Here is a 24,791-nt window from a genome sequence, read left to right on the forward strand (position 1 = left end):
GCGCACTTCTTGAGGGTGCACTTTCAAGGTGTATCGTGGAGCTAGGGCATCTTGCAATTTTTGCATCTCAGGAATGCCACAGGGTGTGTCTTTGGACAGGCCAGCTTGTTGCAACAGGAGTTCTGCTTCATTTCGTTGTTTGGCTCGGTCCGATTGTTGAATAGTTTTCCAGGTTCTTTTCCATTCTACCGTGTCGTTCTTGTTGGCATAGGTTCGTCCCACCACGATGGCACGGGCTAAACACATCTGGTCATGAGGATTGTGAATTTGTACAAGGCTACGCTTAATGCTGCGAAGGTCGTTCACCAATAACATATTTTTGCGTCCGGTCCCTTGAGGAGGAGAGACGTGGGTCATGTCCAATGTGGCTTTTCCATCGGTGATGTCAAACTGGTCATTAGATTGTTGCACATGTTGAATCTTGTCCATGACTTTGGAAGCGGTCAATTCTGCAGGGGTGCTAAACTCGATCCAAACAGGGGATTTCAAACCGTCGTGTTGTATGGAAAGTCTCAAGCGATCGTCTTCTTTGGGTTGACATTGTTGCTTGAGTGCAGTGAGCAAAGAATCCCACACCTCAGTGATGAACACTTCTGCTTTCTCTAACGGCACTTCAGCCTTGAAATCTTTAAACTTCACTGTGTATTTGTAAGCCGTGGTTCTAAATTTTCTAGAGGAGCACTTTTCCGTCTCTCGAATGGAATAGTACTTTTCAGGGTTGACTAAGGGTGGTGAACTTGGTTTAGAGGTTTCAAATTCTGGTTCACTCATGTCCTCTTCAAAATCACTGGCATGAATTTGTGCCAAGATTTCACCCCTGGTACGAGGCGATAGATCACGTTTCTGCCTCTTACTTTCTTCTTCTTCTTTCTTCTCAAATGAATGGGATCGTTTCATCTTGAAAGCAAAAAGTCAAATGACTCAAGTTCAAACATGAGCTACTTTATAGTCATAGCAGACCAGCGTATATAAAAGGGTGTGTGTCTTATCCTTTCACTATTCATTTCACTCTCAAGCCGAGCACAACGATGGAAGAGACTAACCAGATGGAACGTTTCGTCAGAGCTTTGCGAGGGGTCATTAGAAAATTCTCTTCAGACCAGCCTACGGACTACTCTCCTTCCTTTCGAGATAAAAGTCAAGATACTTGCTATATCTGTCAGAAGAAAGGGCATTGGTCTTCAGAGTGTCCAGACCGTCAAAAAAGAACAAAAACAGGGACTAAAAAAGACAAAAGTCAAGATACCTGTTATTATTGTAAAGAAAAAGGACATTGGTCTCCAGATTGCCCAAAAAAGAAACAAGAGGAGTCAGAAGAAAAGAAGGATTCTTCAGAAGAAGAGAGGGATTCTTCGGAAGAAGAGAGGGATTCTTCAGAGGAAGAAGAGGAAGAAAAAAGACAATTCTATTTACAAGAGGCAAAGAAACAGGAGAAGAAGAAAAGAAGAAGGGAAGAAAATGAGGAAAAGACGGTGAAGAAATTTAAAAAACAGAGAGAGTAAACAAGGAGAAAGAAGAAGTCAATGAACTTTCTATTAAAGTGTTGTGTTGTGAATTGTGAATTGGATTGTAAAAATGGAGAAAAGAATAAATGAATGATATAAGGTAAGTGTCTTTGAGTTGTGATTTCAAAATAAGAAGCTCCACTCACGCACTCATACACAGACACGTACTATAAGGGTAAAATGGGTGGGTTTTTTTTTTTTTTTTTTTTTTGAGTTATTGGCAAATTGAAATTGTATTTCTTTTCGAGAAATGTGGGTGGCCCTGAAAAGGGCCTTTTTCTTCATGGTGAAGGGGTGAGTTTAAGCAATCAACTTTAACTGCCTTATGCCTTTGCCACGGCCAAGGCCTACTTCTGGACTGCGTAATGTTGATGATGATAATGATTGGGTTGAAATCACTAAGGGTGGTACGGTAGGCTTAGTCACAGGGTTGACGTGTTTAGCTCGGGAAGGTCGTATTCTCTTTGGTCGTGATAAAGAAGTCTGATACATTTGTTTCAGACTCCTTAACTCCGCTAAAATGTCCAACAGTACCGTGACCGTTTGATTTTCACCCTCTTGTTTCTTTGCTGCTACTTCTTCTTGCTGTTGTTGCTGTTGTTTTTTTCTTACCTCTTCTTCTTGTTGCTGTTGCTGTAGGAGAAAAGCCTGTTCCGCTTCCTTTTGTCGTTGTATAAATTTCTCCAATTCTTCTTTCTGTCTCTGTCTAAAATTCTCCACTTGCAGTAATGAAGAAGGTAACGAAGGTTCCGGAACAAATTCTTGCGAGGAGAGAAAATCCACAAAATCCCAATTCACCTCTTCTGAAAGTAAGTCCGAGTTCCCTTGGGCAGTCTCCCCTGTTGGTGCAGCCCAATGGATCGTTTTCTGAGTTTCCGTCATGTTGAATCACTGTCGCATAGATTGACTGCACACAAGCGCTAGCGAATCTATATAGACCACGTGACGTCACAGACTGCTCTCTTCGGATTGGATGCGGGCTGACTGAATTTTGTAACGCGTGTTCGGATTGGTGAATGAACTCAATCCGTTTCAATCCTACCTGTACCTATAAATAAGCGCAGTTCAGTGCATTGATTCACCTGTTCTCGTCGCTTCAAGATGTGGACCACAGTTGAGTCATCCACCCTTGTGTCTTCCATGATGTTTCGGACAGACTTGCTCATGTATGTCCGATCCAAGTGGACCGTTGTCCACAGGACAAACACCAGCCTGTGGATACGTAGGATCTACGTTGAAAGACAAGGATGCCTGAAAAGAGTGCTGGTTTACGGACCAACAGTGAGACGCAGCCTAAGGACAAGAAGAAGACCAATACGGTGCCCTTTATGTTAATGAATACATTAACATAAACCCAAAGGCCCTTTTCAGGGCCAGCCATATTTCTCGAAAAGAGATAGCCTTTCCATTGCCTACCCCTTTTTAAAAAAAATTTTAAAAAAAATCCCATGTTCCATTTCCCTTGACGCTATACAGTCCCACCCTGTTTAAATTCCTTTGACGCTATACAGTCCCCTATTCCCATGTTCAAATCCCCTTGACGCTATATGTTCCCACGATTTTTCTCCATGTTAATTTCCCTTGACGCTATATGTTCCCACGATTTTTCTCCATGTTAAATTTCCCTTGACGCTATATGTTCCCAAGGGTGTTTTTAATGATAAGTCCCATTGACGCTATACTATCCCTATTCACTACTAACATTCGAGACAAATGCATGCAAACCATAAGCTTCCAAACTCACGGAAAACTTGATGTATGAATTTAAAACGAACAAATATGTCCACCACAGCAACTAACTTGAAAATCTTGTTATTGCTGAAGAATATCAGAAATAGTTTCAGCACTCAGTAGTGAAAATAAAGAAATGGTGTTGTCTTGAATTTCTGGACATGCTTTTTACCTAGTATGGTGTCAGCCCCTTCAAGGGGCTCTTGTTCTTTTAATTTGAGTTTGTGTGCACAGAAGACAGATCTTGAATTCTGAGAGTAGACTTCTTAGGTTTTTTTTAGCACTGAGTACCCATATTTCAAAGGGACTTTTTGAGATACTTTTATGTTTAGGAATAAAAAAAGAAGAAATACATGAATAGATAATCTAGCATACATTATATGAGAGAGAGAGAGAGAGAGAGAGAGAGAGACACTGCAGCTAAATAACCGCAGATTGGGGAGGGGGCTTGGCATCGTTCAGCAGGCCTAACTATACATCAAATGCATGAGTAGTTGGACAAGTCTCGGAGAATTTATTCCAATGCTATTGAATGTTATGAAAACTGTCTTCTTACTTATTTGGTGGCACGCCAGCATCAATCATCCAATAGTAAACGGCCCCGATGCCAGAACGCTTTGTGTCAGAGATAGTCAAATTCTGTTAATTAGTTTCTTTTTAAGTTAAAATTGTGCAGTTTTTTTTTTCTAGTCGTATTGGTGGATCGGCATCATTTATATCACTTTGAAAGCCCACTATGTTAAGATGATATCAGTCCACTTTGGATAACTGCTGTCGATCTGCTTTTGGAAAAAAAAAGTCGTAAAAATGTTGTTGTTATTTTTCTTCTCTTGTTAGCAACGGCTGACATATTTGACAGAGGATCGGCATCAGTTTATGTACAAGCATGGAAAGCCAGATTGCTTCGTATCGTCAGGTACTATCTAGCGGTTTTGGAGAAGTCGTTTAAATGTTTTACTAATTTTAGTAGCGCCAGCATATTCGATCGCACACCAGCATCATTTGTACACACTTAAAAAGCCTTGATTGATGCCGCAATAATTTTTAAGATTTTTTTTAAGATTGGTCAAATTATATTTAACGGTATTGGAGAAGTAGTCATTTCAGTGTTTTTTTTCTCTATTTTTATATTGGTGGCCAGATTGCTGATCATGATCATTTGTTTTGAATTTACAAGGTCTTTTCCGCGGTGTTAGAGAAGTTGTTTACATTTTTCTATTTTGTTTTAAAAATAACTATAGCCGTATTTAATCGCGGATCAACATCAGCTGTACAGATTTGAAAAACTTCTTACCAAGAAGCTTTCTGTAAAATATCGTCACATTATACTGAGTAATTAGAAGTCGTTAAAAAATTTTTGTTGTTTTTTTTTTTTTTTTTTTTTTTTTTTGTTTACTTTTAGTAACGGCGGTGATATTTGATCGCGGATCGGTATAATTTCTGTAAACCTGAACGAGTTCGAATTCTACCCGGCAGTTTTGGAAAAGTCGCACAAAGCGTTTTTCTATTTTAATAACAAATGTCGGAAATCATGGATGATGAAGGTTTAAAATGTAAGTGTGGTAGGCCGACAACGTATATTTTTGAGGAACATTGCAAAACAAAAGTGCACTAATAATATGTGAAGAAAAAAACAAGGAAGACTTGTTTTCATTTCCACGCCTTGAGGAAATGACTGAAATAACGTTTAATTTACAGCTGTCTATTGGATGATGTGATTTTCACTGAGAGCGATACCCTTGAACTTAAAGTTGTAGACAATAGAGAAAATCGATATTTTTTCCATTTTTTTTTTTGTTGACCTTATATTAATGACTTTACTAAATGTCGCAAAGAACTCACTTGTTTATACCAAGGCCAAGCTATGTTGTCCAATCATATGTCCGACTGTTACCAATTTCGTTTCTACACAATAACTCAACTTCTTCACAATCTACAGCTACCCAGCTGTGTGGACGGCTTGTACAGGGTGAAAATGTTAAAAGTCAAGGTCACTGTTATTGAAAGAAGACAAATGGTTTTCGCACAATACAATGTGTTCGACATCATAGACCATAACTCAGTTTTGCTATTGTCTTTGATTTGGATAAGAAAAGAACCTTTAGATTACAAGGTAAAAGGTCAAGATCACTGTGACTGAAAGAATGCAAACGGTTTCCTCATAAAACATACAGGCCCACATCACAAAACTTTGTGGATGGATTGCAATTGGGGTAAGGTATGACTATCGATTTCAGGATTAAAAGGTCAAAAATCAAAGTCATTTTAGCTGAAAGAAGATAAATGGTTTCTGGCAACAAATTTAAGTTCTCATCCATGTACCTTCATTAAAGTACATGGATGGAATTCACGTTTTATATGAAGGAATCATTTGATTTTCTTGACCAAAAGGTCAAAAGTCAAGGTCAATTTAGAAAGAGTTGTTGGGGTGGGGAAGAGGGTATGATAACTTAAGTACCTTGCCTAAAGTATTAGGAGGTCTTTTCGGGTTTGATTGAAGCCTACTGATTTGGGGGTCAAAGGGCGGGATCATTGTTTTTCAAAGAAAAATGGGTTTTGCGAGATAATCTTTTGTTTTTAAAGTACGTTTCTTGACCAGACTTTGTGGATAATTCACACTTAAGGTAATGAAGAAACCTATATATTTATATTGATTTCAATAACTGGAGGAGGAAGTACCAGGGAAAACCCCGGAAAGAACCACCCACCCAGGGGAAGCTACTGGCAAGCTTTCTCGCGTAGCCGCATTGGCCAAGTCCCCACGCAGATAGAGGTGAGATGGCCGTGATCCGTAGATGTACAGCATGTAAAGACAGACACGTGAACAAAGGATATGAAAATATTGCAGACTTTTAATTCTGAGAATCATTTTAATGTTTGGAACTAAATATTTTGGCATTATTATTAATACCAATAATGTGTTATTGTCTTCATCATAAAATACTGCTTTTGGCCAAAACAGTCCTTCGGATCTTTTTTAGGAACAACTGTCGGGGTTGTTTATAACTGAATACAATCCATTTTATTTACAAAAAGTATGTGCAGAAAAAAGAACTAGTTTAGTTCACCGAGTTTCATACAAAATACACTTATCCATGCCACTAAATGGATTATTAATAGATGTCAGTGGTATTTCATTTCCACTACATATATACTCAATATCAAAAGTATGCAATTTTATTTAAACTTATGAGTTATTCTTTCACACACTCTTTGCTGAATGTTGTGGTAAACGTTATTGAAAGAAATAAAGAAATGGGCCATCACTATTACCATAATTTTTAGCATTTCTTAGCAATCACTGCACCGCCCACCTGTTCTAACTCGTTCATTACCAGTAGCCCTAAACTTTCATTTCAGTATGTATGTGTGTGTGTGTGTGTGTGTGTGTGTGTGTGTGTGTGTGTGTATTGTTACATATATATGATTTAATTCATATTTATTTTATTTTAATTGTTTGTCAGTTTTAATTTTTTTATTTTATTAATTGCTGTTATAATGTAAATTTATTCACTGGAGATGATATTTATCCAGAAAATCGGTTGCCCTGAATCGTTCTTTTTGTAAACACCAGGTGTTGATCTAAATCCTGACCTTGTTTCAGAATTTATAGCAACCTTCGTAAACAAGTTCTATTTTATTTTAAAATGATTGGTTTTCGTCAGGGTCATTTTTGGTGTACGTGACATAAACACGATCACGTGATCCCCCTTTCGATTTCGCAATTCCGGTTTTTCCATTACAGCGCATTTGTTAGTTTTAATAGAGACCCGTAGAGAGAGATTTCTCGATTTTTGGCCTTTTACACTGATGTCAAGTTTTGATGTAGCCAGATTTTGAGTTATAATTTTCTTTAGATCAGTTAGATTTCAAAAGGATTAATTTTTGTTTTCCTCTGGAAATATTTTGAGGAGTGCTCACACAGAAATTTTGGAAAGACATTGCTTACAAATTTAATTTGGATTTCCAATACCGGAGTATCATTATTTGTATTTCTACAATGAACTGTAAAAAACAGCACAGTACAGACTACGTCATCGTCATCCATCTTGAATTTTCCATCAGGATTCGAACTTGAAATTATTAGAACATTTATTACTAGGACTTTTGCAATTTAATTCGTGGATTATTCTTAGATTATTTTTGGATTTGATTCTTGAAATCGTAAGTTCTTTTCTTTTTTCGTTTTTACAGAATTTATCCAGGGAAAAAAATTATTTGTTAAATTTTAAAAAAGCTTGTCGTTTTCACTCTTTCTGTGTTACTGTTTATTCGAGCCTAAACACGTAACAGTATGTATGTATGTATGTATGTATGTATGCAGGCATGCATGCATATATATATATATATATATATATATATATATATATATATATATATATATATATATACACATACATACATACATACATACACGCATGCACACATACAGAGTAGCAGTTAATTTGAAAATCTTGTTATCGCATTATGAGATTTTGTGAGTACTCGTCAGTTAAAAAGGTAGAATGGTCTTATCCTTCATTCCTGTAAATTCTTTTCGCCCAGTTGAGAGTTTTTTTCTTCGAGGGACACTTTTTAAATTCCTTGAGATCGATTACATGATCTTGTCTATATCACCATACAAAGGTGGCCTTCCAAAGCCACATCCGAATGCGGGGCATTACTCTTGCGATCTGATCTGTGTTGACAAGTTGACGCTTTTGTTGATTGTCTTGTGGCGACTGAAAATTACGAACTTGATCTGCCCGATGTTAAAATGTTTAACAATGTGTCCAAATGCTAAGTAAAGATTATTTATTTTAACAAATGGGGTTGGTTTCGATGCGTGATAGGCACAAAAAGATCATAAACAATGAATTGCACGTGTACATGTTAAAAACTTCATGCCTTATGTGTTTGAACCCAACCCCTGGTAAAAAAAAGTTTTAAGGGCTTCATCAAGGGAGATATCATTTATCTCTTAGAAATTCACGTGAAAAGTCTTCTTGAAATAACGAATATATGATACTTCGCCAGAAGATGACGAATATCGACTTTTCGACGTTATGCATGCATATATTATGTACGTGCACTTCTTTAAGAGAGCCTTTGGACCTGCCATGATTACATTTTAGAGCTTGATGGAGGGACTTTTTTGTCCGTCCCAACCTAAACAGCTTCAGCGAGTGGAAACCAAAGACGGCAACTGAAATCTTGTTTAAACCTTATGTAAACCCAGATGAATTGTTATAACCTAAATTAGTTCAAGGCAATTTTAACAAGTAAAATCTTTCAAGATCTAGTCAAAAGATTACATTTACGGGAATTTCCTAGGAAGGGTTTAAAGATTTGTAACATACACATATTGGACTTCTTTAATTTAACAGCTGATGAACACCAACAGAGACCAGAGAGAGAGAGAGAGAGAGAGAGAGAGAGTTTGTCTGACTAATCAAAATCAGGCCCAACCTTAGAGTTTGCGAGGCCCAAGGCGCCACGGCGGCAGCGAGGTCCAGTCTTTCGGGTTAATATAGTATGTTCAGTTCTTTGGCAATTGCAGCGCGGGGCGTGCAGCCGCCTTGCTGTAAGACTGGTCCTGATCACAACTGTATCAACCACATATGTGGTGAATTAGTGTATATGCATGGTGGATATGCCACTATAAATTCAGCGACCAGCTACCCTTTTGAGGAGACTTCCAAATAGTCAGTCAGCCCTTTTGAGGAGACTTCCAAAGATTGAAGACTTGCTAGATAGCTTTAGCTTGCATTTATTATTTCATCATTCTGTGTTTAAGAATTTACTTAACTGAAACACAGGGTGTTCTCCGTCACCAGGTCTTCCTTAAAAGCCCAATATGAACAATTCACTTGCAAATTTGTTTGTGCGAAAATGTTCCTTTTACAAAAATAGTCGATTGCCAGTTCTGTTGGAAGCACTAGCACTCTCCATCTTTTGTGTAAAGCATCCTACGTCGACGCGAATCTTCAAAGCCTGTCTTTGTGATGCGATACTCTTGGCCAGCCACTGCGAGTAGTACTGAGTCTATGTTCCATAACCTCAAAGACGTGACAAAATAAAAGCATGAAACGAGTCCATCAGAATGCCACCGTATGCCATGTGATTATCAGTAAGATCTAACGAAAACGCATCGGTACCTGTCCCAGATTTTAGTACCAAACTTGAAATCTGAGATCTTCCTTTGGGTTGTCTGCTTACGAAACAAACTTTTCAGTCTGAATTGGCAGGAACCTGCCCAAGTGAGACTAGTGGAGGAACAGCTATCTCAAGGTTAATGAAAACCTTAGCTCGAGCTGTACGGCTGTGACGGTACTAGGGCAGTCTTAGATTGGCTTTTTATTGTATGTGGGCTACCAGTAATGCCAGAAAAAAAAGCGGATTGCCTTGAAATAAAAAGACTATGGTTTGAAGTGAGCGTTTCCTCAAATATCTCAAGAAATAATGTTTTGGCCTGTATTAACAAATACATCATATCGGGAGGGAGGGATAATTTAATAAATAAAACTACATTTTATTGTATCAACAAAATCTGTTTACAATAAAATTATATTTGAATTCGTTGAACTTTGCAAACGCGTTTTGTCATGAATTAATGTTTATGGGTAATTTATATCCATTTATTTACCTAGCAATAGACCTCTGATAACGTAAGATTATAACGTTCCTCTTGAAACCTCTTGAGGATTTAGTGTCAACTGTTTGCTCTGTTCATTTTAAAGAATGAATATAGAGTTAGGAGATGGGCTAGATTAAACTGTTTTTGTCTCTTACATTTGTTTTCAAAGTACCATTACGGATTCCATAACCTTTTTAAATCATGTACAAGTATTAAAATTGAGATTGTATGACTGTATTTCAATCCCCATGTATGCTGAATGTTTTGTTACAAAAATAACTGTTCCTCACCAAAGCTATCTGAAATATATTCAAAAATCTCTGTTTGTAAAAGGAATATTGAATTGTTTAGTTAAACTTGGGACTGACCAATCTCCGTGCAAGGAACACACAACTAAATTAGCTTCAACGCGGTTGACACCGTCGTATACTTGGACTGTATACAACATACACTAATTATATGGCGTCCGTCAAGGTCGAGGAAAATTGCAGCTCAAAATACTACACCAATATGGACTAAGATCACAATTATTTTTCCTATATGGTCTCTACATTTGTTACTTAGTACTGAACTTTCCACTGTGTCCAATCCTAATAAATCATATATTAATCTACAATACCTTCGTAGATGAACTCACGGTTAAGTTCTTGTCATAGGTTATCAGACAATTTTTTGAGAGGCTGGACTGTAAACAAAGCACCGTACAAAGGGTGACATATTTTACTTCCAGATCAGTAAAAATGCCTCAGTACTTGCTGTCGACTGTCGCCGAAATACACATAGATAACCACGCCATAATGCTCAAATTCTAAAGAATAAACAATTACTTTTGAATCAATACCAAGAATGCCCAAATCTAACTCATGTATCAACACAAAAAATGAGAGATGGAACAAAATGCTGTAAAAATAGACCTGGACTGCATTCGGATACTGAACTAATACTATTCATAGTACCCCTACTTCGTGGACGGGGTATCAACGGAGCAACCGGGTATGATTCACATCCGGCGCTTTTTCATCCTTCTGTAAAATATTTTGATCATGTTCTTCACACATACTGAAAGAAATGAAATATGTATCCTATTTAATACCATAATTGCTGCATATCATTGTAGAAATACGTCTAAAGTATCGTCTACCTTCTTTATGATTGTTTTCTTTTTAACTGTCCGCCATATTAGTTCAACTGATAACTACTTCCGTTTTCAGCCTCGTTTTTTGTGTGCCATAAAAGGACATTGCTGCCTTCTTTGAAAACGCAAACAGATCGTATCAATATGGTATGCATTGAATAAGGTATCAAAGAATATCCAAATACGTCATAGCAAGCCTTATTTGTAAAACGAATTACTACGAGAATCTGGTGTTATCTCTCTTGGCGGGCAGGACATGGTTTATGTAAACGTTCCGATTTTAATAACTTTATCATTAGTCAAACTTACTGAAAAACAAAACTTTACTTAGGTAGTAGATTTTAACTACAATCATCTTTTTGTTTTTGAGTTTTATTTGCTCCATGTTGCGGCTACGACGTAATCTGATCTGCACTGTCCAACGTAATGGGCAGTGGAAATCTAATTTTAATTTTTGTTGTTGTTTTAGTGGGGTTTAACGCCATTTTTCAGCACACGATAGGCTATGCATGGCGGTAAGTATTAATGATGGAGGAAGAACCCGGGAAAACCCCGGGAAGAATCACCGACCCACGAGAAGCTACTGGCAAGCTTTCTCACATACCCACGTTAGCCGAATCCTAGACTCGAACCTACACAGACAGAGGTGAGATGGCAGTGATCCGTAACGGAGAGCGCTTTAGACCACTCGGCCACTCGGGGCCCCTGAAATCTAATTTTAATCAGATTGAGCTACGACATGGTAGCTAATACTGAACCAGAAGTAATAATTGTGACCCGAGTCCATACGATGAAGAGCGACGTATAGATCCGTCCCTTAATTTCTCATATCCGGACAGAACATAGCAGAGGCGTTAACTTAGCGGCGATAGTGCAGAGTGCTGTCGCCATAGGGGTCGTCCATTAATTATGTCAACAAAATGGGGGGGGGAGGGGGTTTGAAGAAGTTTGACAATTATTGACATGGGGGAGGGGGGAGTTCAAGATAAATTGACGCCAACAATATTATTTTTTTTACAATAAATTTAATAAATCAAAAAATAGGAAATTAGTCGGTGCGTTGGTATGGAACACACTCGCTCGCCCGTCAACAGCCCACCAGTTTAATCCTAAACCGGTCGAGCTCTTGCCAAGGAAGTCATGGTCTTGCATTATCATATTTTGTTTTTACTCAATGTAGATTGTAGAATGTAGACAGATTTTTAAGGGAAGCTGTTACTAAATTCAAAGACTGCACTGAGCCATAGACATCTAAATAGTATAGCTATCCATGGACTTCTATTAAATAGCATCTATGTTATATATATATATATATATATATATATATATATATATATATATATATATATATATATATATATATATATATATATATATATATATAGATGCTATATATATTGAAGTCCATGCGCTATCCATCCAAGGATGGATAACTGAGCCTAGGAAACTTGAGAGCTTGACTATTATATAGTCATCTTTAACATAATACATAAAATAAATTATGTAGCCTATACAAGCATACAACTTCTTCAACCAGATGTAGTAACCTTAATGCCTTACAAATATTGTACACTTTGATAACAGACTCTTGTTCATTTCAGGTAAATGCCCCCCCCCCCCATTTGCATGTGCTGTAAAATTACTGTAGGGGGGTCACTGAAAGTTCGACAGTTGTTGACAATGGGGGAGGGGGTGGTAAAAAAATTGCCTAAAAATTGTTGACATAATTAATGGACGTCCCCATAGATTCAAAGTATGATCAGCAGAATTGACTCAAAAGTTTCCAATGGGTACACAAATGTTGACGTCATCAGAAAGTCATCTGCCTTTTATGTCTAGTCGAGAAAGAAACATTGGATCTAATTCGACGCTCTTATGGACTATATTCGGGACTGCTTTTGTTCGCATGGCACACTGTATTGGCGGAACAATGTCGGCCCTTTCTGTCGCAAAATATTCTGATGCGAATCACCAAACTTACGTGTATTCCTAGAATTAGAGATTATTTCTCAATTTAATAGAAATGGCCGCAGTACCGGATTAAGGACTTCCACTACCCTAAGCACTGAGAATAGTATGGTGCCCCAATCCCCCCCCCCAACAAAATGTCGAACTTATAAACAAAAACAATATTAAAAGCTAAACAGGTGGGAAAATACCCGTGTTGCCATCATTCCAAATCAAAATACCTGTAGATGCAGATCGAAATGGTCATATATAATTCATTCAATTTTCTCTTCAACAATTTTAGTTTGTTTTTTTTTCTGGTGCACCTGTTGGGCTGGTGCCGTAAGCACGTGCTTAGCATGCTTAATGGGTTATCTGGGATTGAATGGCCGAGCGATTCTCCAATTGGGTTGACTATGTCAGAATTGAGCATACGGCTTAACGTATCGATATACTGATAGCGTCACAATGAAGAACGAAAATTTGTTTATTTGTATATTTTTAAACGGTTTACAAAGACACTGTAAAAATTGTAGTACTGCAAAATTTCCCAATCCTCTCCACAGGAGCTCGTATCGTTGCTTATTATATACTAAATTTTGTCTCCTTCAACTTTAAATTGTTAAAATCGTGCATTTTTCCATACCACAAAGTCATATTGCACAACACGTGTATCTAAAAATAGTATCGTGTGTTGGAAACTGCTTTGCAAACAATGTACGGTCATGTGACAGGAGCTTTAGCTTTTGGATTATGAGAGTTATTATTCGATGAACTACACAAGCTGTTTTCGTCCATTTGAAAGTAGAGATGATGCAGTGAACGATGGGAACGAGTTTCCTGAGTCACAAATAAAACTTTCAAACAAGCAAACGAACGAACGTGATATTCGAAATGTCCACAACAAACATGAGATGCAGTATTTTAAAAAAAACCTTATAACAATTTAAACAATTAGTTGGGTGATGTGTACGTAACCTTTCGCAAATAGAATGGTTCAGACCATGACCAGTGCCCTCTAGGGTCTACACAAATAGCACAGAAAAGCATTTTAAGGCCAAGGGCTATCGCATATCTATCAGAGAAGTATCATTTTACAAGTCATCAAAACACTAATTCGAGAAAGAAAATACAACTGAAGGTTTTAGTAGAAAACTAAGCACTTCAGAGCCAATAAGACAATATGACGAAGAAGTCTTATTTCCATTGGCTAAATGACCTGTTAATCATCAGATGGTTTGCAATTTTCCCAGTTTAACTTTTTTTTAAAAATACAATGTTAGGCTAGCGAAAGAAGCCATACAGATCATGTACATAACTGAGGTCCCATCCAACAAAGAGCATACATTTGACAGGGCATAAACATAGTCTTCTTTAGTGTTATTAACTATGGCAATAAATTTACTTGCATTTTTGCATCTTGAATTTCTTCAACGAGTGTATTTACTTACTTAGTTTTGCAAATCCGAATTACACGAACCATGTCATGGGTTCCAACACTTAATACACACAGCAAAACTGTACTGTAATATCGACTACATTTCCAGCAAAAATCACGTTCTCCTTGCTGCACTCAAAACGAAATGAATGCGATGCGTCTTTTTTTTTTTAAAATTAAAAATAAAAGAATTTATATCTTTCCCAAATTATGATTCAAACAATCAATTACAGAACATAAACATAGTTACAGCTGATGCCAGTACCCCTCCCCACTTCTCAAATCACATGTACATCGTATGGAATTGACCCGGCTAATAAGTGCAGTCCACCAAAAGCAGAATTGAGTTGGATCGACAGAAAAAGAAAATCCATCCAATCCAGACCAGTTAGAAAAGTTGTTTCAATTCGCATTCATTCATAATACGACTGAGAACTTTAATTTTAAGTAAACCAAAAGAAATACTTTTTTAAACTAATGATGAGCGCGCGACAAAGTTCAAAGGTCGCTGGACGGTACTATGTTGCGCATTCATATTGTTCGTCAATCTACGGTTGTGTATTTATTTTGGAATAAAGCATCAATTCAGTTACTTCGTTTCTTGTAATGTGTCCTTTTTATTATTAAGCCTAGGTGGACAAACAAAATGAGTATATAATAAAAAGGTTACTGTATTTGTATGGGAAAATATGAACTCGTTTTTTTTCTCGGACTAATACTGCAGTCTCAAGGGCGTACAGTATTATAATTATAAAAAACTCGTTCATATTTTCCCATGCAAAATGCAGTAGCCTATAATTACAATTTACCTGTCATAAATGTACTGTATACTACTACTACTACTACTACTACTAATTTTAATTATTATATATTACTTGTATCACTGATAGTTAAATTGTAAGCAATGATACGAGCCTGTCCCCCCCCCCCCCCCGACTTTTGTTACAGTATTTATTGTAGTGTTAGTTTTGTTTTGACAGCCTTTATGTTTTTCCTCGTCTTCAGATTTACACAAAAACTGCGCTACAGGCGTTGATGAATTTCACTATTATCTTGATATCGTAAATGTATATAGGAAGATAATTCAGTCCATCGCTGCAAGGCAAACCTTTAATCCGGAAGTGGGTTATCGGCACTTATGAAGTACCCAATCGTATGATAGTTTCACTTTGTACATAACTGTCACTCTGTACTGACTCAAATGGACGAAAAGAAGCCATTAAACAGAAGGTAAATATTCTTGTTTCTTTAAAGTAAGGCGTGTAGGTTATCCAACAGTTGTGCTTGTTTGATAACATAATTGGGGTGGTGTGTTTCAGAAAACTGTGCTTCCGGGTATGTTGTTAAGCTAGCTTACGATGTTCGAATGATTGCCTCCCCTCTTTATCTCTAGCTCGCTCGATTTCTGTACGGTATTTGATAATCACGTTTAATGTACTTGTGGGTGTGATATCATTAAAGACGGATGTGTCTTCGTGTGTGTAGGTGTGTGTGTCAGAGAAAACAGAAAGAGAACAACTTTTCATCATTATGTAATAAAATGGACAGGTTTATATGTAATAGTCTGTACAGAATAAAACCATTGTGTTGAATAAACGTGGCCTATTGTGCTTGAACACTATCGGAGAGACTTTAAAATACTTTAATAGTATTTCTAACTGCATTAGCTGTTATATCTACATTTAACACACGGTGCTAGACCGAAATATGACCTCTCTGCATACTTTTTTAAAATAAATTACGTTGGTAGAGCAATTGCATAGAGCAATATTTGTGTCCGCCCATTTGCCCTTCTGTTAGTAATAAACCTTGTTGGCCCAACTGGTTCCACGGTGTTTTTATAGATTGCCATGACACTTGGTAAATATTACGGTCATCACTAAAATATTCACATATGGACAAAATGCTCTTCGTCCAATTTAGAACTGATTGGCGTAGTTTATTGTCCGTCGTCGATCCGTCGGTTAGCACGTTTGTTATCGCTACTCCACCTAAACTGTTTGAAGAATCGCTATGAATCTACACACACGCGCGCGCGCGCGTCAAGGTCTTGCTCGTACTAAATTAAAACGGTGCTGCTTGGACATCGAGTAAGGGGGTTTCACCAAAATACTTATGCTGTCTAGTTGGTTTTAAATAAAAATGATGCCGATCTGACATTCCATTAGGCAGATAAATCAGCCCCCTCCATATGATGATAATGACTTGAACGTTTAGGGTGTGATATAACCTGTTCATTAAAGATGCAGATATTTGGAGGCACACATCGGTGTGCATTTTATATACTTTCAGATATTTGTCGAGAGTTTTGAGATGCCGTCGGTTGAAGGGTTCTTTTGTCGATAAGTTTATGATATATCCGGATCAAATCCTAACTTTGATGGCTTGTAAATCCACGTTGAATAGCACAACCCCATGTCCTGTGGCCATTTTGAATTTCGCGCTAGATATGGTTGTTACCAGAAACCGGTAAATGTCTACACTGCACACAGATTTGTTTGGGGAAAGGGCTGCAAGCAGGAAAAATGAACAGGTGACAGACCCACAAATCAGCCATCATTATCAACACAGATTTGGTGGTTTGATTTATCGGACTAGCATTCCATATGATAGACACTGCAGCCGTCCTAAAAATATTGCTTAGTTATAACGACATAGATTTTTAACCAGATATCTACTTATGATGTCTATCTGGTCAGAAATGAAAATGCTAATGATCTGACATCCAATATGACCCCCATGGTAGGCATCTTAAAAAGGTCGTATTATAACTAGTCCTTTAGAAATGGAAATTCATACTGATGTGGTTTTCACCAGAAGACTTAGTAAGCTGTCTTGTTGGTTCTAAATGAAACTAATCCAGATCTGATATCCAGAATGGCTTCCATTCGGGCGATCTTGAAAATCTTGTTATTGCCACTCCTGCATGAATGGCCAAATCGACATATGTAGTCCGAGAATGTCGTAGATGATCTCGACACTCGGGATTTGAAGGTCAGTTAAGCACAAGTCCCTTCGACGAACTCTTGTTGTTTGAGTTGTTGACATTTATGTCTCGCTGATGAATGCAGTGTATCCGCCCGGCAGATTAACCTATTAACACAACCAGTGATCGATTTGTTCTTTTATTACCTCACCGGGTCATGTACCAGAAACAGTTATGGGATGGTCTTTGTCTATTAGCACGTTTGTTAGCACTACTCCTCTTAAACTACTTGGACGATTACAATGAAACTTTACAAACACATTTATCCAGTGGTCTAGTTGATCTTAAATGAAAACGGAGATGCTCTTACATCCAGTATGGCCACCACAGCGGCCATCTTGAAAATTTTGTTATTGTTACTGGTTGGATGTGGATTTATCAACATGGGGTTTATGATGTCTAGTTGCTACTAAAAATGGCGCATATCTGACTTCCAATATGGCCGCAATGGCAACACTATTGAGAATCTTATTGCAAATCATATTGAACAGAAAGCCATACTTACGTAGTTTTCTTCACCAAAAGACTTTTTATGATGTTCGTTTGAATGCAAATGCTGTCGATCTGACATCAAGTATGGCTGCCACACAGCAGCCATCTTGGAAATCTAGTTACCGTTTTTTTATATCCTGAATGGATGGTTGCGTCAGCATGAGGTTTTCACTAAAATACTTGTGATGTCTAGTCAGTGCTAAATAAAAATTGTGCCAATTTTTTGCCTTGTATGCAGCCACCTTGAACATCTTTTTATCGCTGCTGCTCATCGCGCCTCCCTCCCCATGCTCCCCCCCCCCCCGGCTCACAGGTGCAGTTTTTACAGAGAGAGAGAGAGAGAGAGAGAGAGAGAGAGATGTGGGGGTAGGGAAGTTGAAGAATTTTGTGAAGGCTGTATTTCTAACAAAGTATCAACAAATTTATTTCTCTTAAATGCAATGCATATTATTATTTTTGTAAATTATTATTATTTCTGATTATAGACCAGAAGCTCTTAAGAGATGGTCTATTGTCCGTTAACCGTCTGTCCGTTATTACAAATTTGTTATGGCTACTTCTCCTAAAATATGAGGAGGATTGCCATGAAACTTTACACACACACACACACACTCCATGGTCCATTTGGTTATAAACGAATGTGGTGGCAATCTAATGTTCAATCTTATGTTACGTGTTTAGTCTCGAATAAACAGTAACACAAGAAAGAGTGAAAACAACAAGCTTTGAAAAAATATAATAATGTATTTCCCTGGAAATTTCTGTAAACGGTTTTAAGAGTCAAATCCAAAAATAATCCACGAATAACATTTTTGAAGTCCTAATAACAAAATGTTCTAATGATTTCAAGTTCGAGTCCCGGCGGAGAATCCAAGATGGAAGACGATGACGTATGCTGTAATCTGTAGTGCTGAAGTCTACAGTTCCTTGTAGAAACAAGAAATATCACTCCGGTTTTGGAAATCAGAATACATTTTTATAAAAGCTGTCTTTGTTAAGGAATTTCACATAAGCACGCGTATTTTCCAGAAAAAAAAGAATTAATCTTTTTGAATCCAAGTAATTTGAAATAACTCCAAAAAGCACAACATACAACTTCCAGTGTAAGAGCCCAACTACTGAGAATATCTCTCCAAAACAAAGGTTATATCGTATTCTGAAATGCAAAAGGGGGTCACGTGATCATGTAAAAGAACCTCGTCGAGATTATTTACTTGTTAAAGATCATGTACACACATTGTGGCCCTGACGAAAACCAATCATTTTACTCTAAGAAATAAAATTTTGAAAAGAAATTGTTTATATCTTAACTCGATAGTTCTATCATGACTTCGACAAAAACCAATCATTTTAAAATAAAAAATAGAACTTATTTGCGTGTTTTTTTTACTAATTTTGATTCAAGGCCAGGATCTAGGTCCACACCTGGTGTTTACTAAAACGAACAGTCAAGGTCAAACTATTTTCTGAAAAAAATATCATCTCTAATGAATAAATTTACATTACAATGAAAAATTTTAAAAGATTAAAACAGAAACAAACAATTAAATTGAAATTAATATATATTAAATCAGGTATAATTAAATCAAATGCACACAACATCAAGATGACCGCAATGGCAGACATCATGACAATCTTGTTATCGCTACTTTTCTCGAATTGATTGGCCTATCAATATGCGGTTGTCACTAAAGGACTTCCTATGGTGTCTAGTTAGTTCTAGGTAAAAAAAAATGGTGCCGATCTGAGATCTGATATGGCGGCCCTGGCAGCTGTCTCGAAAATATTGTTTTCGCTATTTCACCTACACGGATGATCATATCAGCATATGGGTTTCACTAAAAGGCTTCTTATGATATCTAATTGGTCCTAAATAAAAATGGTGCTGAGCTTACATCCAGTATGTTTGCCATTTTTAAAATCGTGTTATCGCTATGGATGGTCATATCAACATGGGGTTTTCAATGAAGGACTTCTAATGATATCTAGTTAGTCCTGAACGAAAATGGTACCCGAGCTAACTTCTCATATGGCCACTTTTTTGGCCATCTTGAAAATCGTTTTATTCCTACTCGTACATGGCTTGTCATAAACTACAATCATACTGATCTCACCTCCAATATGGTCACCGTTGTGGCCATCTTGAAAATCCTTTTTTATTTTTGCTACTCCTCCTACATGGACGGTACTATGAAAATGGGATTTTCACTGAAAGACTTCTCATGATTTCCAACTGGTCCTTAACATAAATAGTAAACATTTCTGACATCAGTATGGCTGTCATGGCAGCCATCTTAAAAATCGTATTACAACTCGACCTGAACAGAAAGTCATATTAACGTGGGGTTTGGACCAGAAGACTTTCTATGATGTCCAGATGGTCTTGTATGAAAACAATGCCAATCTGACATACAACATGGCTGCCACACAACGTTCATCTTCAAAATCTTATTATCGCCATTCTCCCTGAATGGTTAATTAGAGCAACACGAGGCTTTCGCTAAAAGACTTCTTATGATGTCCAGTTGGTTTTAAATGAAACTAGAACTGATCTGACAACCAATATGGCCACCACAGCATCCATCTTGAAAATCTATTGTTTTATTCCTGAATGGAACTTCATCTTAAAAATATCAGTATCTCTCCTTCTCCAGACTGGATGGCTGTATCAACATAGATTTTTCACTAATATACTTCTTATGTTACCACATGAACATGGCGCCAGTCGTACGTCTAATATGCTGCCACAATTGTGTTAAAAATCTTTTTGTCACTACTCACTTAAGGTGGATGCTCATTATGACTTGATGCTTTTATCTGACTTCTAATGATATCTGCTTTGTCCAAAATGAAAATGGTGAATATGACTTCTAATATGTGCACCACACAAACAAATTTCAAAATGTTGTTATCACTACAAAATATCAAAGATGGTTTCAACACTCGTTAGTTAAAAGGAAAAAAATTATCTAATCTTGAATTCATGTTGGTGTTATTTTTTTCCAGTCCTGGAGAAGGGTACCCAGGGGGAACAACAGCGGTAGCCTACACTGGATACCCTCAGGGTGGACAAGCAGCTGGTACCTACCCAGGAACCCAACCACCTGCTGGTGCATATCTAGGTGGACAACCAGGGTACCAAGGTGGGTATCAGGGAGGACAGACTGCAGCGGGCGGATACCCTCAAGGTGGACAACCAGCAGGGTTTTATCCAGGGGCACCTCCTCCAGCTGGACAAGGTTTGGGAACACATTGTAATAAATATACATATTTATGCTGTTTATGTTGAAAATCATAATGATGACGATGACCATAGTAGTTGTGATGATGACTATAAGACGAGCACTTTATTAGCAATATCAGTATTTACTTTCTCTACCACCACTAGTACTTACTTATGGAAATTTTAGTGCTAAATGAATGTGTTGCATTGGCAATTTAGTAACCTATTTTTTTAAAGTAGCTCATTCACCTTTGTGCAAAATTTAAATAGCTTAACATAAGTTGTGGAAGTCATTTTCTCAGCATAGGACTTCCAGAGTGCAGTAAATCATCCCTGGCACTTCCTCGTCTGTTTATTTTGGTATCTTCTGAGTTTACCCTCCGATTCCATCTTAAATTATTACAGTATATTTATTATTTTGCTTGATCATTGCATCCTTAATTAATCTCTTATGACTCAATGGTCTTAAACTGAGGAACAGAAAAAGATCTCTAGGACCTTCCAAGATCAAAAGGCCACATAAACACGTTTACCCATATTTTCTTAAAGTGCATCCCACAATCATGGTGGGGGCCCCAAGTGGCCGAGTGGTCTAAAGCGCTCTCCGTTACGGATCACTGCCATCTCACCTCTGTCTGCGTGGGTTCTTCTCGGATTCGGCTAATGTGGGTATGTGAGAAAGCTTGCCAGTAGCTTCTCGTGGGTCGGTGGTTCTTTCCGGAGTTTTCCCGGGTTCTTCCTCCACCATTAATACTGGCCGCCATGTATAGCCTATCTTGTGCTGAAAAATGGCGTCAAACCCTACAACAACAACAATCATGGTGCTATATGTTATTTACAACAACAACCCTTACTATCTACAAGCATGAATAAAAAGTTAAACACACAATATATGTGCTGAACAAATTTAACTGCAAACACTAATAGTGGAATTGAAAAACCCCATTTCAGCAACAGCACTATATAACAAAAGCACTTTGGATGTCATTTGCTAATTTACTGAATATAATACCATTGTGGAACAATAACAATAATGCTAACTTGAAATAACTTTGCGATCATTGGTTACATTGAAGTCTTATTATATTTAATGTGCTTTTCTCAAAAAACAATTCAACAATAACAATAGCTAACATATAACAGCAAAACATATTATACAGTTGTTATAATCATCAATAATTCTTTAAATATTATGTGATGATAGCACGATTTGAATGAGAAATCAGTCATTACAAGGGATGCATTACTGTTTGATAGTGTCAATACTGGCCCAATTTATGAAAATAAGGTATGTGTGATCCATTGTTTTTCTTATAATATTTCACATGGTCCAAATCAGCCTGGCATTTGGGCCAAATCAGCCTGCCATTTGGGTCAAATCAGCCTGTAATTTGGGTCAAATCAGTGACAAGTAAACATCTTGCAGTAAAAATTGTATAAGGTGAAACATTTATTTAATCCAAAACAGTGAGAAGGGGAAGGAAACAGTAAAATCCTTTCTTAAGAAAGTAAGTTTTCTATAAATAAAGGGCAAAGTATTAAAAAGTTCAAAACCTCAGTTGGGAGATAATCACAGATGCCTAGCCTGGCAAACACCCAGGTTTCCTCCATTATAAAGGAGGTCATTTCAAACACATTTTACATCCCTGAGCTGGCAGGGTGGGGGTGGGAGTGTTTCAATGGGAACCAAGTGTACTTTCAAAGGACATAAGAGGCACCTTACCAGGGCTGGCCTGTGTGAAAATAGAACCAGCAACCCTTCAATTATGACAGAAAAAATTGGTTAACTTTCAGAGAGAAATAAGTTATGTAGATTTTAAGTTATTCCCTTGAATAGTTTTGCAGACAATTCTGATAAAACAACAGTTGGGTTTTTAACTCAACTGGTCATAGACCAGATGAGCTTCTGGGATGAACTGCTGTCCACTGTTGTCCTTCTGTTATCAGAAGTGTTTATCACTGCACCCCCTACACTACTTGGAGGGTTGCCATGAAATTTTTTACACACACATTCTTTTCAAGATTTGATTGAAAACCATATAGGTAATGTATACACATCTACTCAAAATAAAATGTAATTTTTGTAAAATTTAATACCAAAATAGTTTAACTAATCATGAATATTGAATGTTCTGCACCTTTAATGCCATCAAAAAGCTTCCAGACAAAAATTATTGAACGCTGTTGACTTTTAGAATGGTACCTATGTACTAAACTTGGTCAAGAGAATATCAGGTCTATCGTAACAAACGACAGGGAGGTACTATTTGTTTTCAATGAGTGCTGCTTTCGTTGTGACATCACAGCACATAGCGTTCAATCTGATTTATGCTGCATCACACCTTTTGGTTCACCTCATCCAAAAATGTCCATAAGATTTAGCATTGATTTTGGCATATTGTAAATAATGTTCTTCTAAAGGAGTATGGAAATATGAGGATCCAAATAAAGTGAATATTTTTTCTTTAAAAATGGACCTATAGGACTTTTACTTGTAGGACTTTTACCATAAATGGACCTATAGGACTTTTACCATAAATGAAGATGCTTCTAATCAGACATCTATGATTTACAGTGCTAATTCAATTAGCAACCTATGGAAACATCATCATATTAAAATTCCCTAACTGGCTGGTAATAAATGACAATGGTGTACCTGGACATCGGTATGGCCTCCATGGAGGACATCTTGAAAATAATCTTGTTATCACTACTCAGCCTGAATGGATGGTTGTATCAACATGGGTTTTTTTTTGCATAAAGACTTCTTATGATGTCTAGTTGGTCCTTAATTAAAATGGCATGGACTATCCTTACATCCGGTATGGCCACAAGAGCAGCCCTGACATCCAGTATGGCCACAAGAGCAGCCCTGACATCTGGTATGGCCACAACAGCAGCCCTGACATCCGGTATGGCCACAACAGCAGCAGTCTTTAAAATCATGTTATTACTACTCCTTCTGAATGGAATGTTTACCAACTTGTAGTTTTCATATGGGGTCTAGTTGGTATTAAACAAAACTTATTGCATCCAATATGTGAAAATCTTATTGTTATTCATTCAGAATGGAAAATTCATATCAATATTGTGTTTTTATTGTGGTATTTGCATACCCTCTTCTTTGTTTGTACCCCTGTACCACTTTAAAAAATGAAAAGCATCATAGATATAAAAAAGGCAAACACTATTTCATTCATTGATTTATAATTTATAATCTGACTTTTGCCAAGGGGTCCCTAACACTTTTGACTTATCATAGTTTCAAAGCAAATGGATATTCTCCATGTAAACAAGCTGACAGACTGCTGTCCTTTTCTGATTTCTAGAACAGTCCATTTCAGTAAAAACTGTCAACTGCATCCACTATTTGTGTCAGGTTTTAAAACTTCTAAAACACAATTGAACAAATAAAAAGAACTCCTGTATACATGCATTCAGAGAGATGTAACTCCAAAATTTATGGAATTATTGAGATTATCAAAGGTGGTGAACTACATCACATCTTTTGCTTGAAAATAGAGATTTGCCCATGCAAATATGGTGACTGTTAGAAAGAAAAAAAAACTCTGATTTGAAATGCTATTAAATTTATTTGGGACCCCCTGGTGACAGTCAGGTTAGAACTTCTATATCAATGAATGAAATGACAGTTTTGTGCATTTCTTATATCCTTTATGCCTTTTGTTTTTAAAATTGGTAGTGGGGTACAAAAAAA

General features: G+C 37.2%; 1 protein-coding gene across 3 annotated transcripts in view; it reads left to right on the forward strand.

Moving 5' to 3' along the window:
* Positions 1–24,791, forward strand: part of LOC149788025 (protein SSUH2 homolog) — a 133,000-nt gene that overhangs the window by 43,133 nt on the left and 65,076 nt on the right. For 2 of the 3 annotated variants that reach the window (XM_089974300.1, XM_089974297.1), the window contains exons 1-2: positions 15,510–15,602; positions 20,857–21,089. In XM_089974300.1, coding sequence (XP_089830426.1) covers positions 15,574–15,602; positions 20,857–21,089 — 262 coding nt within the window. In that variant the 5' untranslated portion in view covers positions 15,510–15,573. Of the gene's footprint in view, positions 1–15,509; positions 15,603–20,856; positions 21,090–24,791 lie in introns of those variants that run through there. The other variant, XM_089974298.1, reaches the window with a different exon arrangement.

The sequence above is a fragment of the Sinohyriopsis cumingii genome, chromosome 11 (assembly GCF_028554795.1).
Source record: "Sinohyriopsis cumingii isolate HCF-2022 chromosome 11, ASM2855479v2, whole genome shotgun sequence".
NCBI lineage: Eukaryota > Metazoa > Mollusca > Bivalvia > Unionida > Unionidae > Sinohyriopsis > Sinohyriopsis cumingii.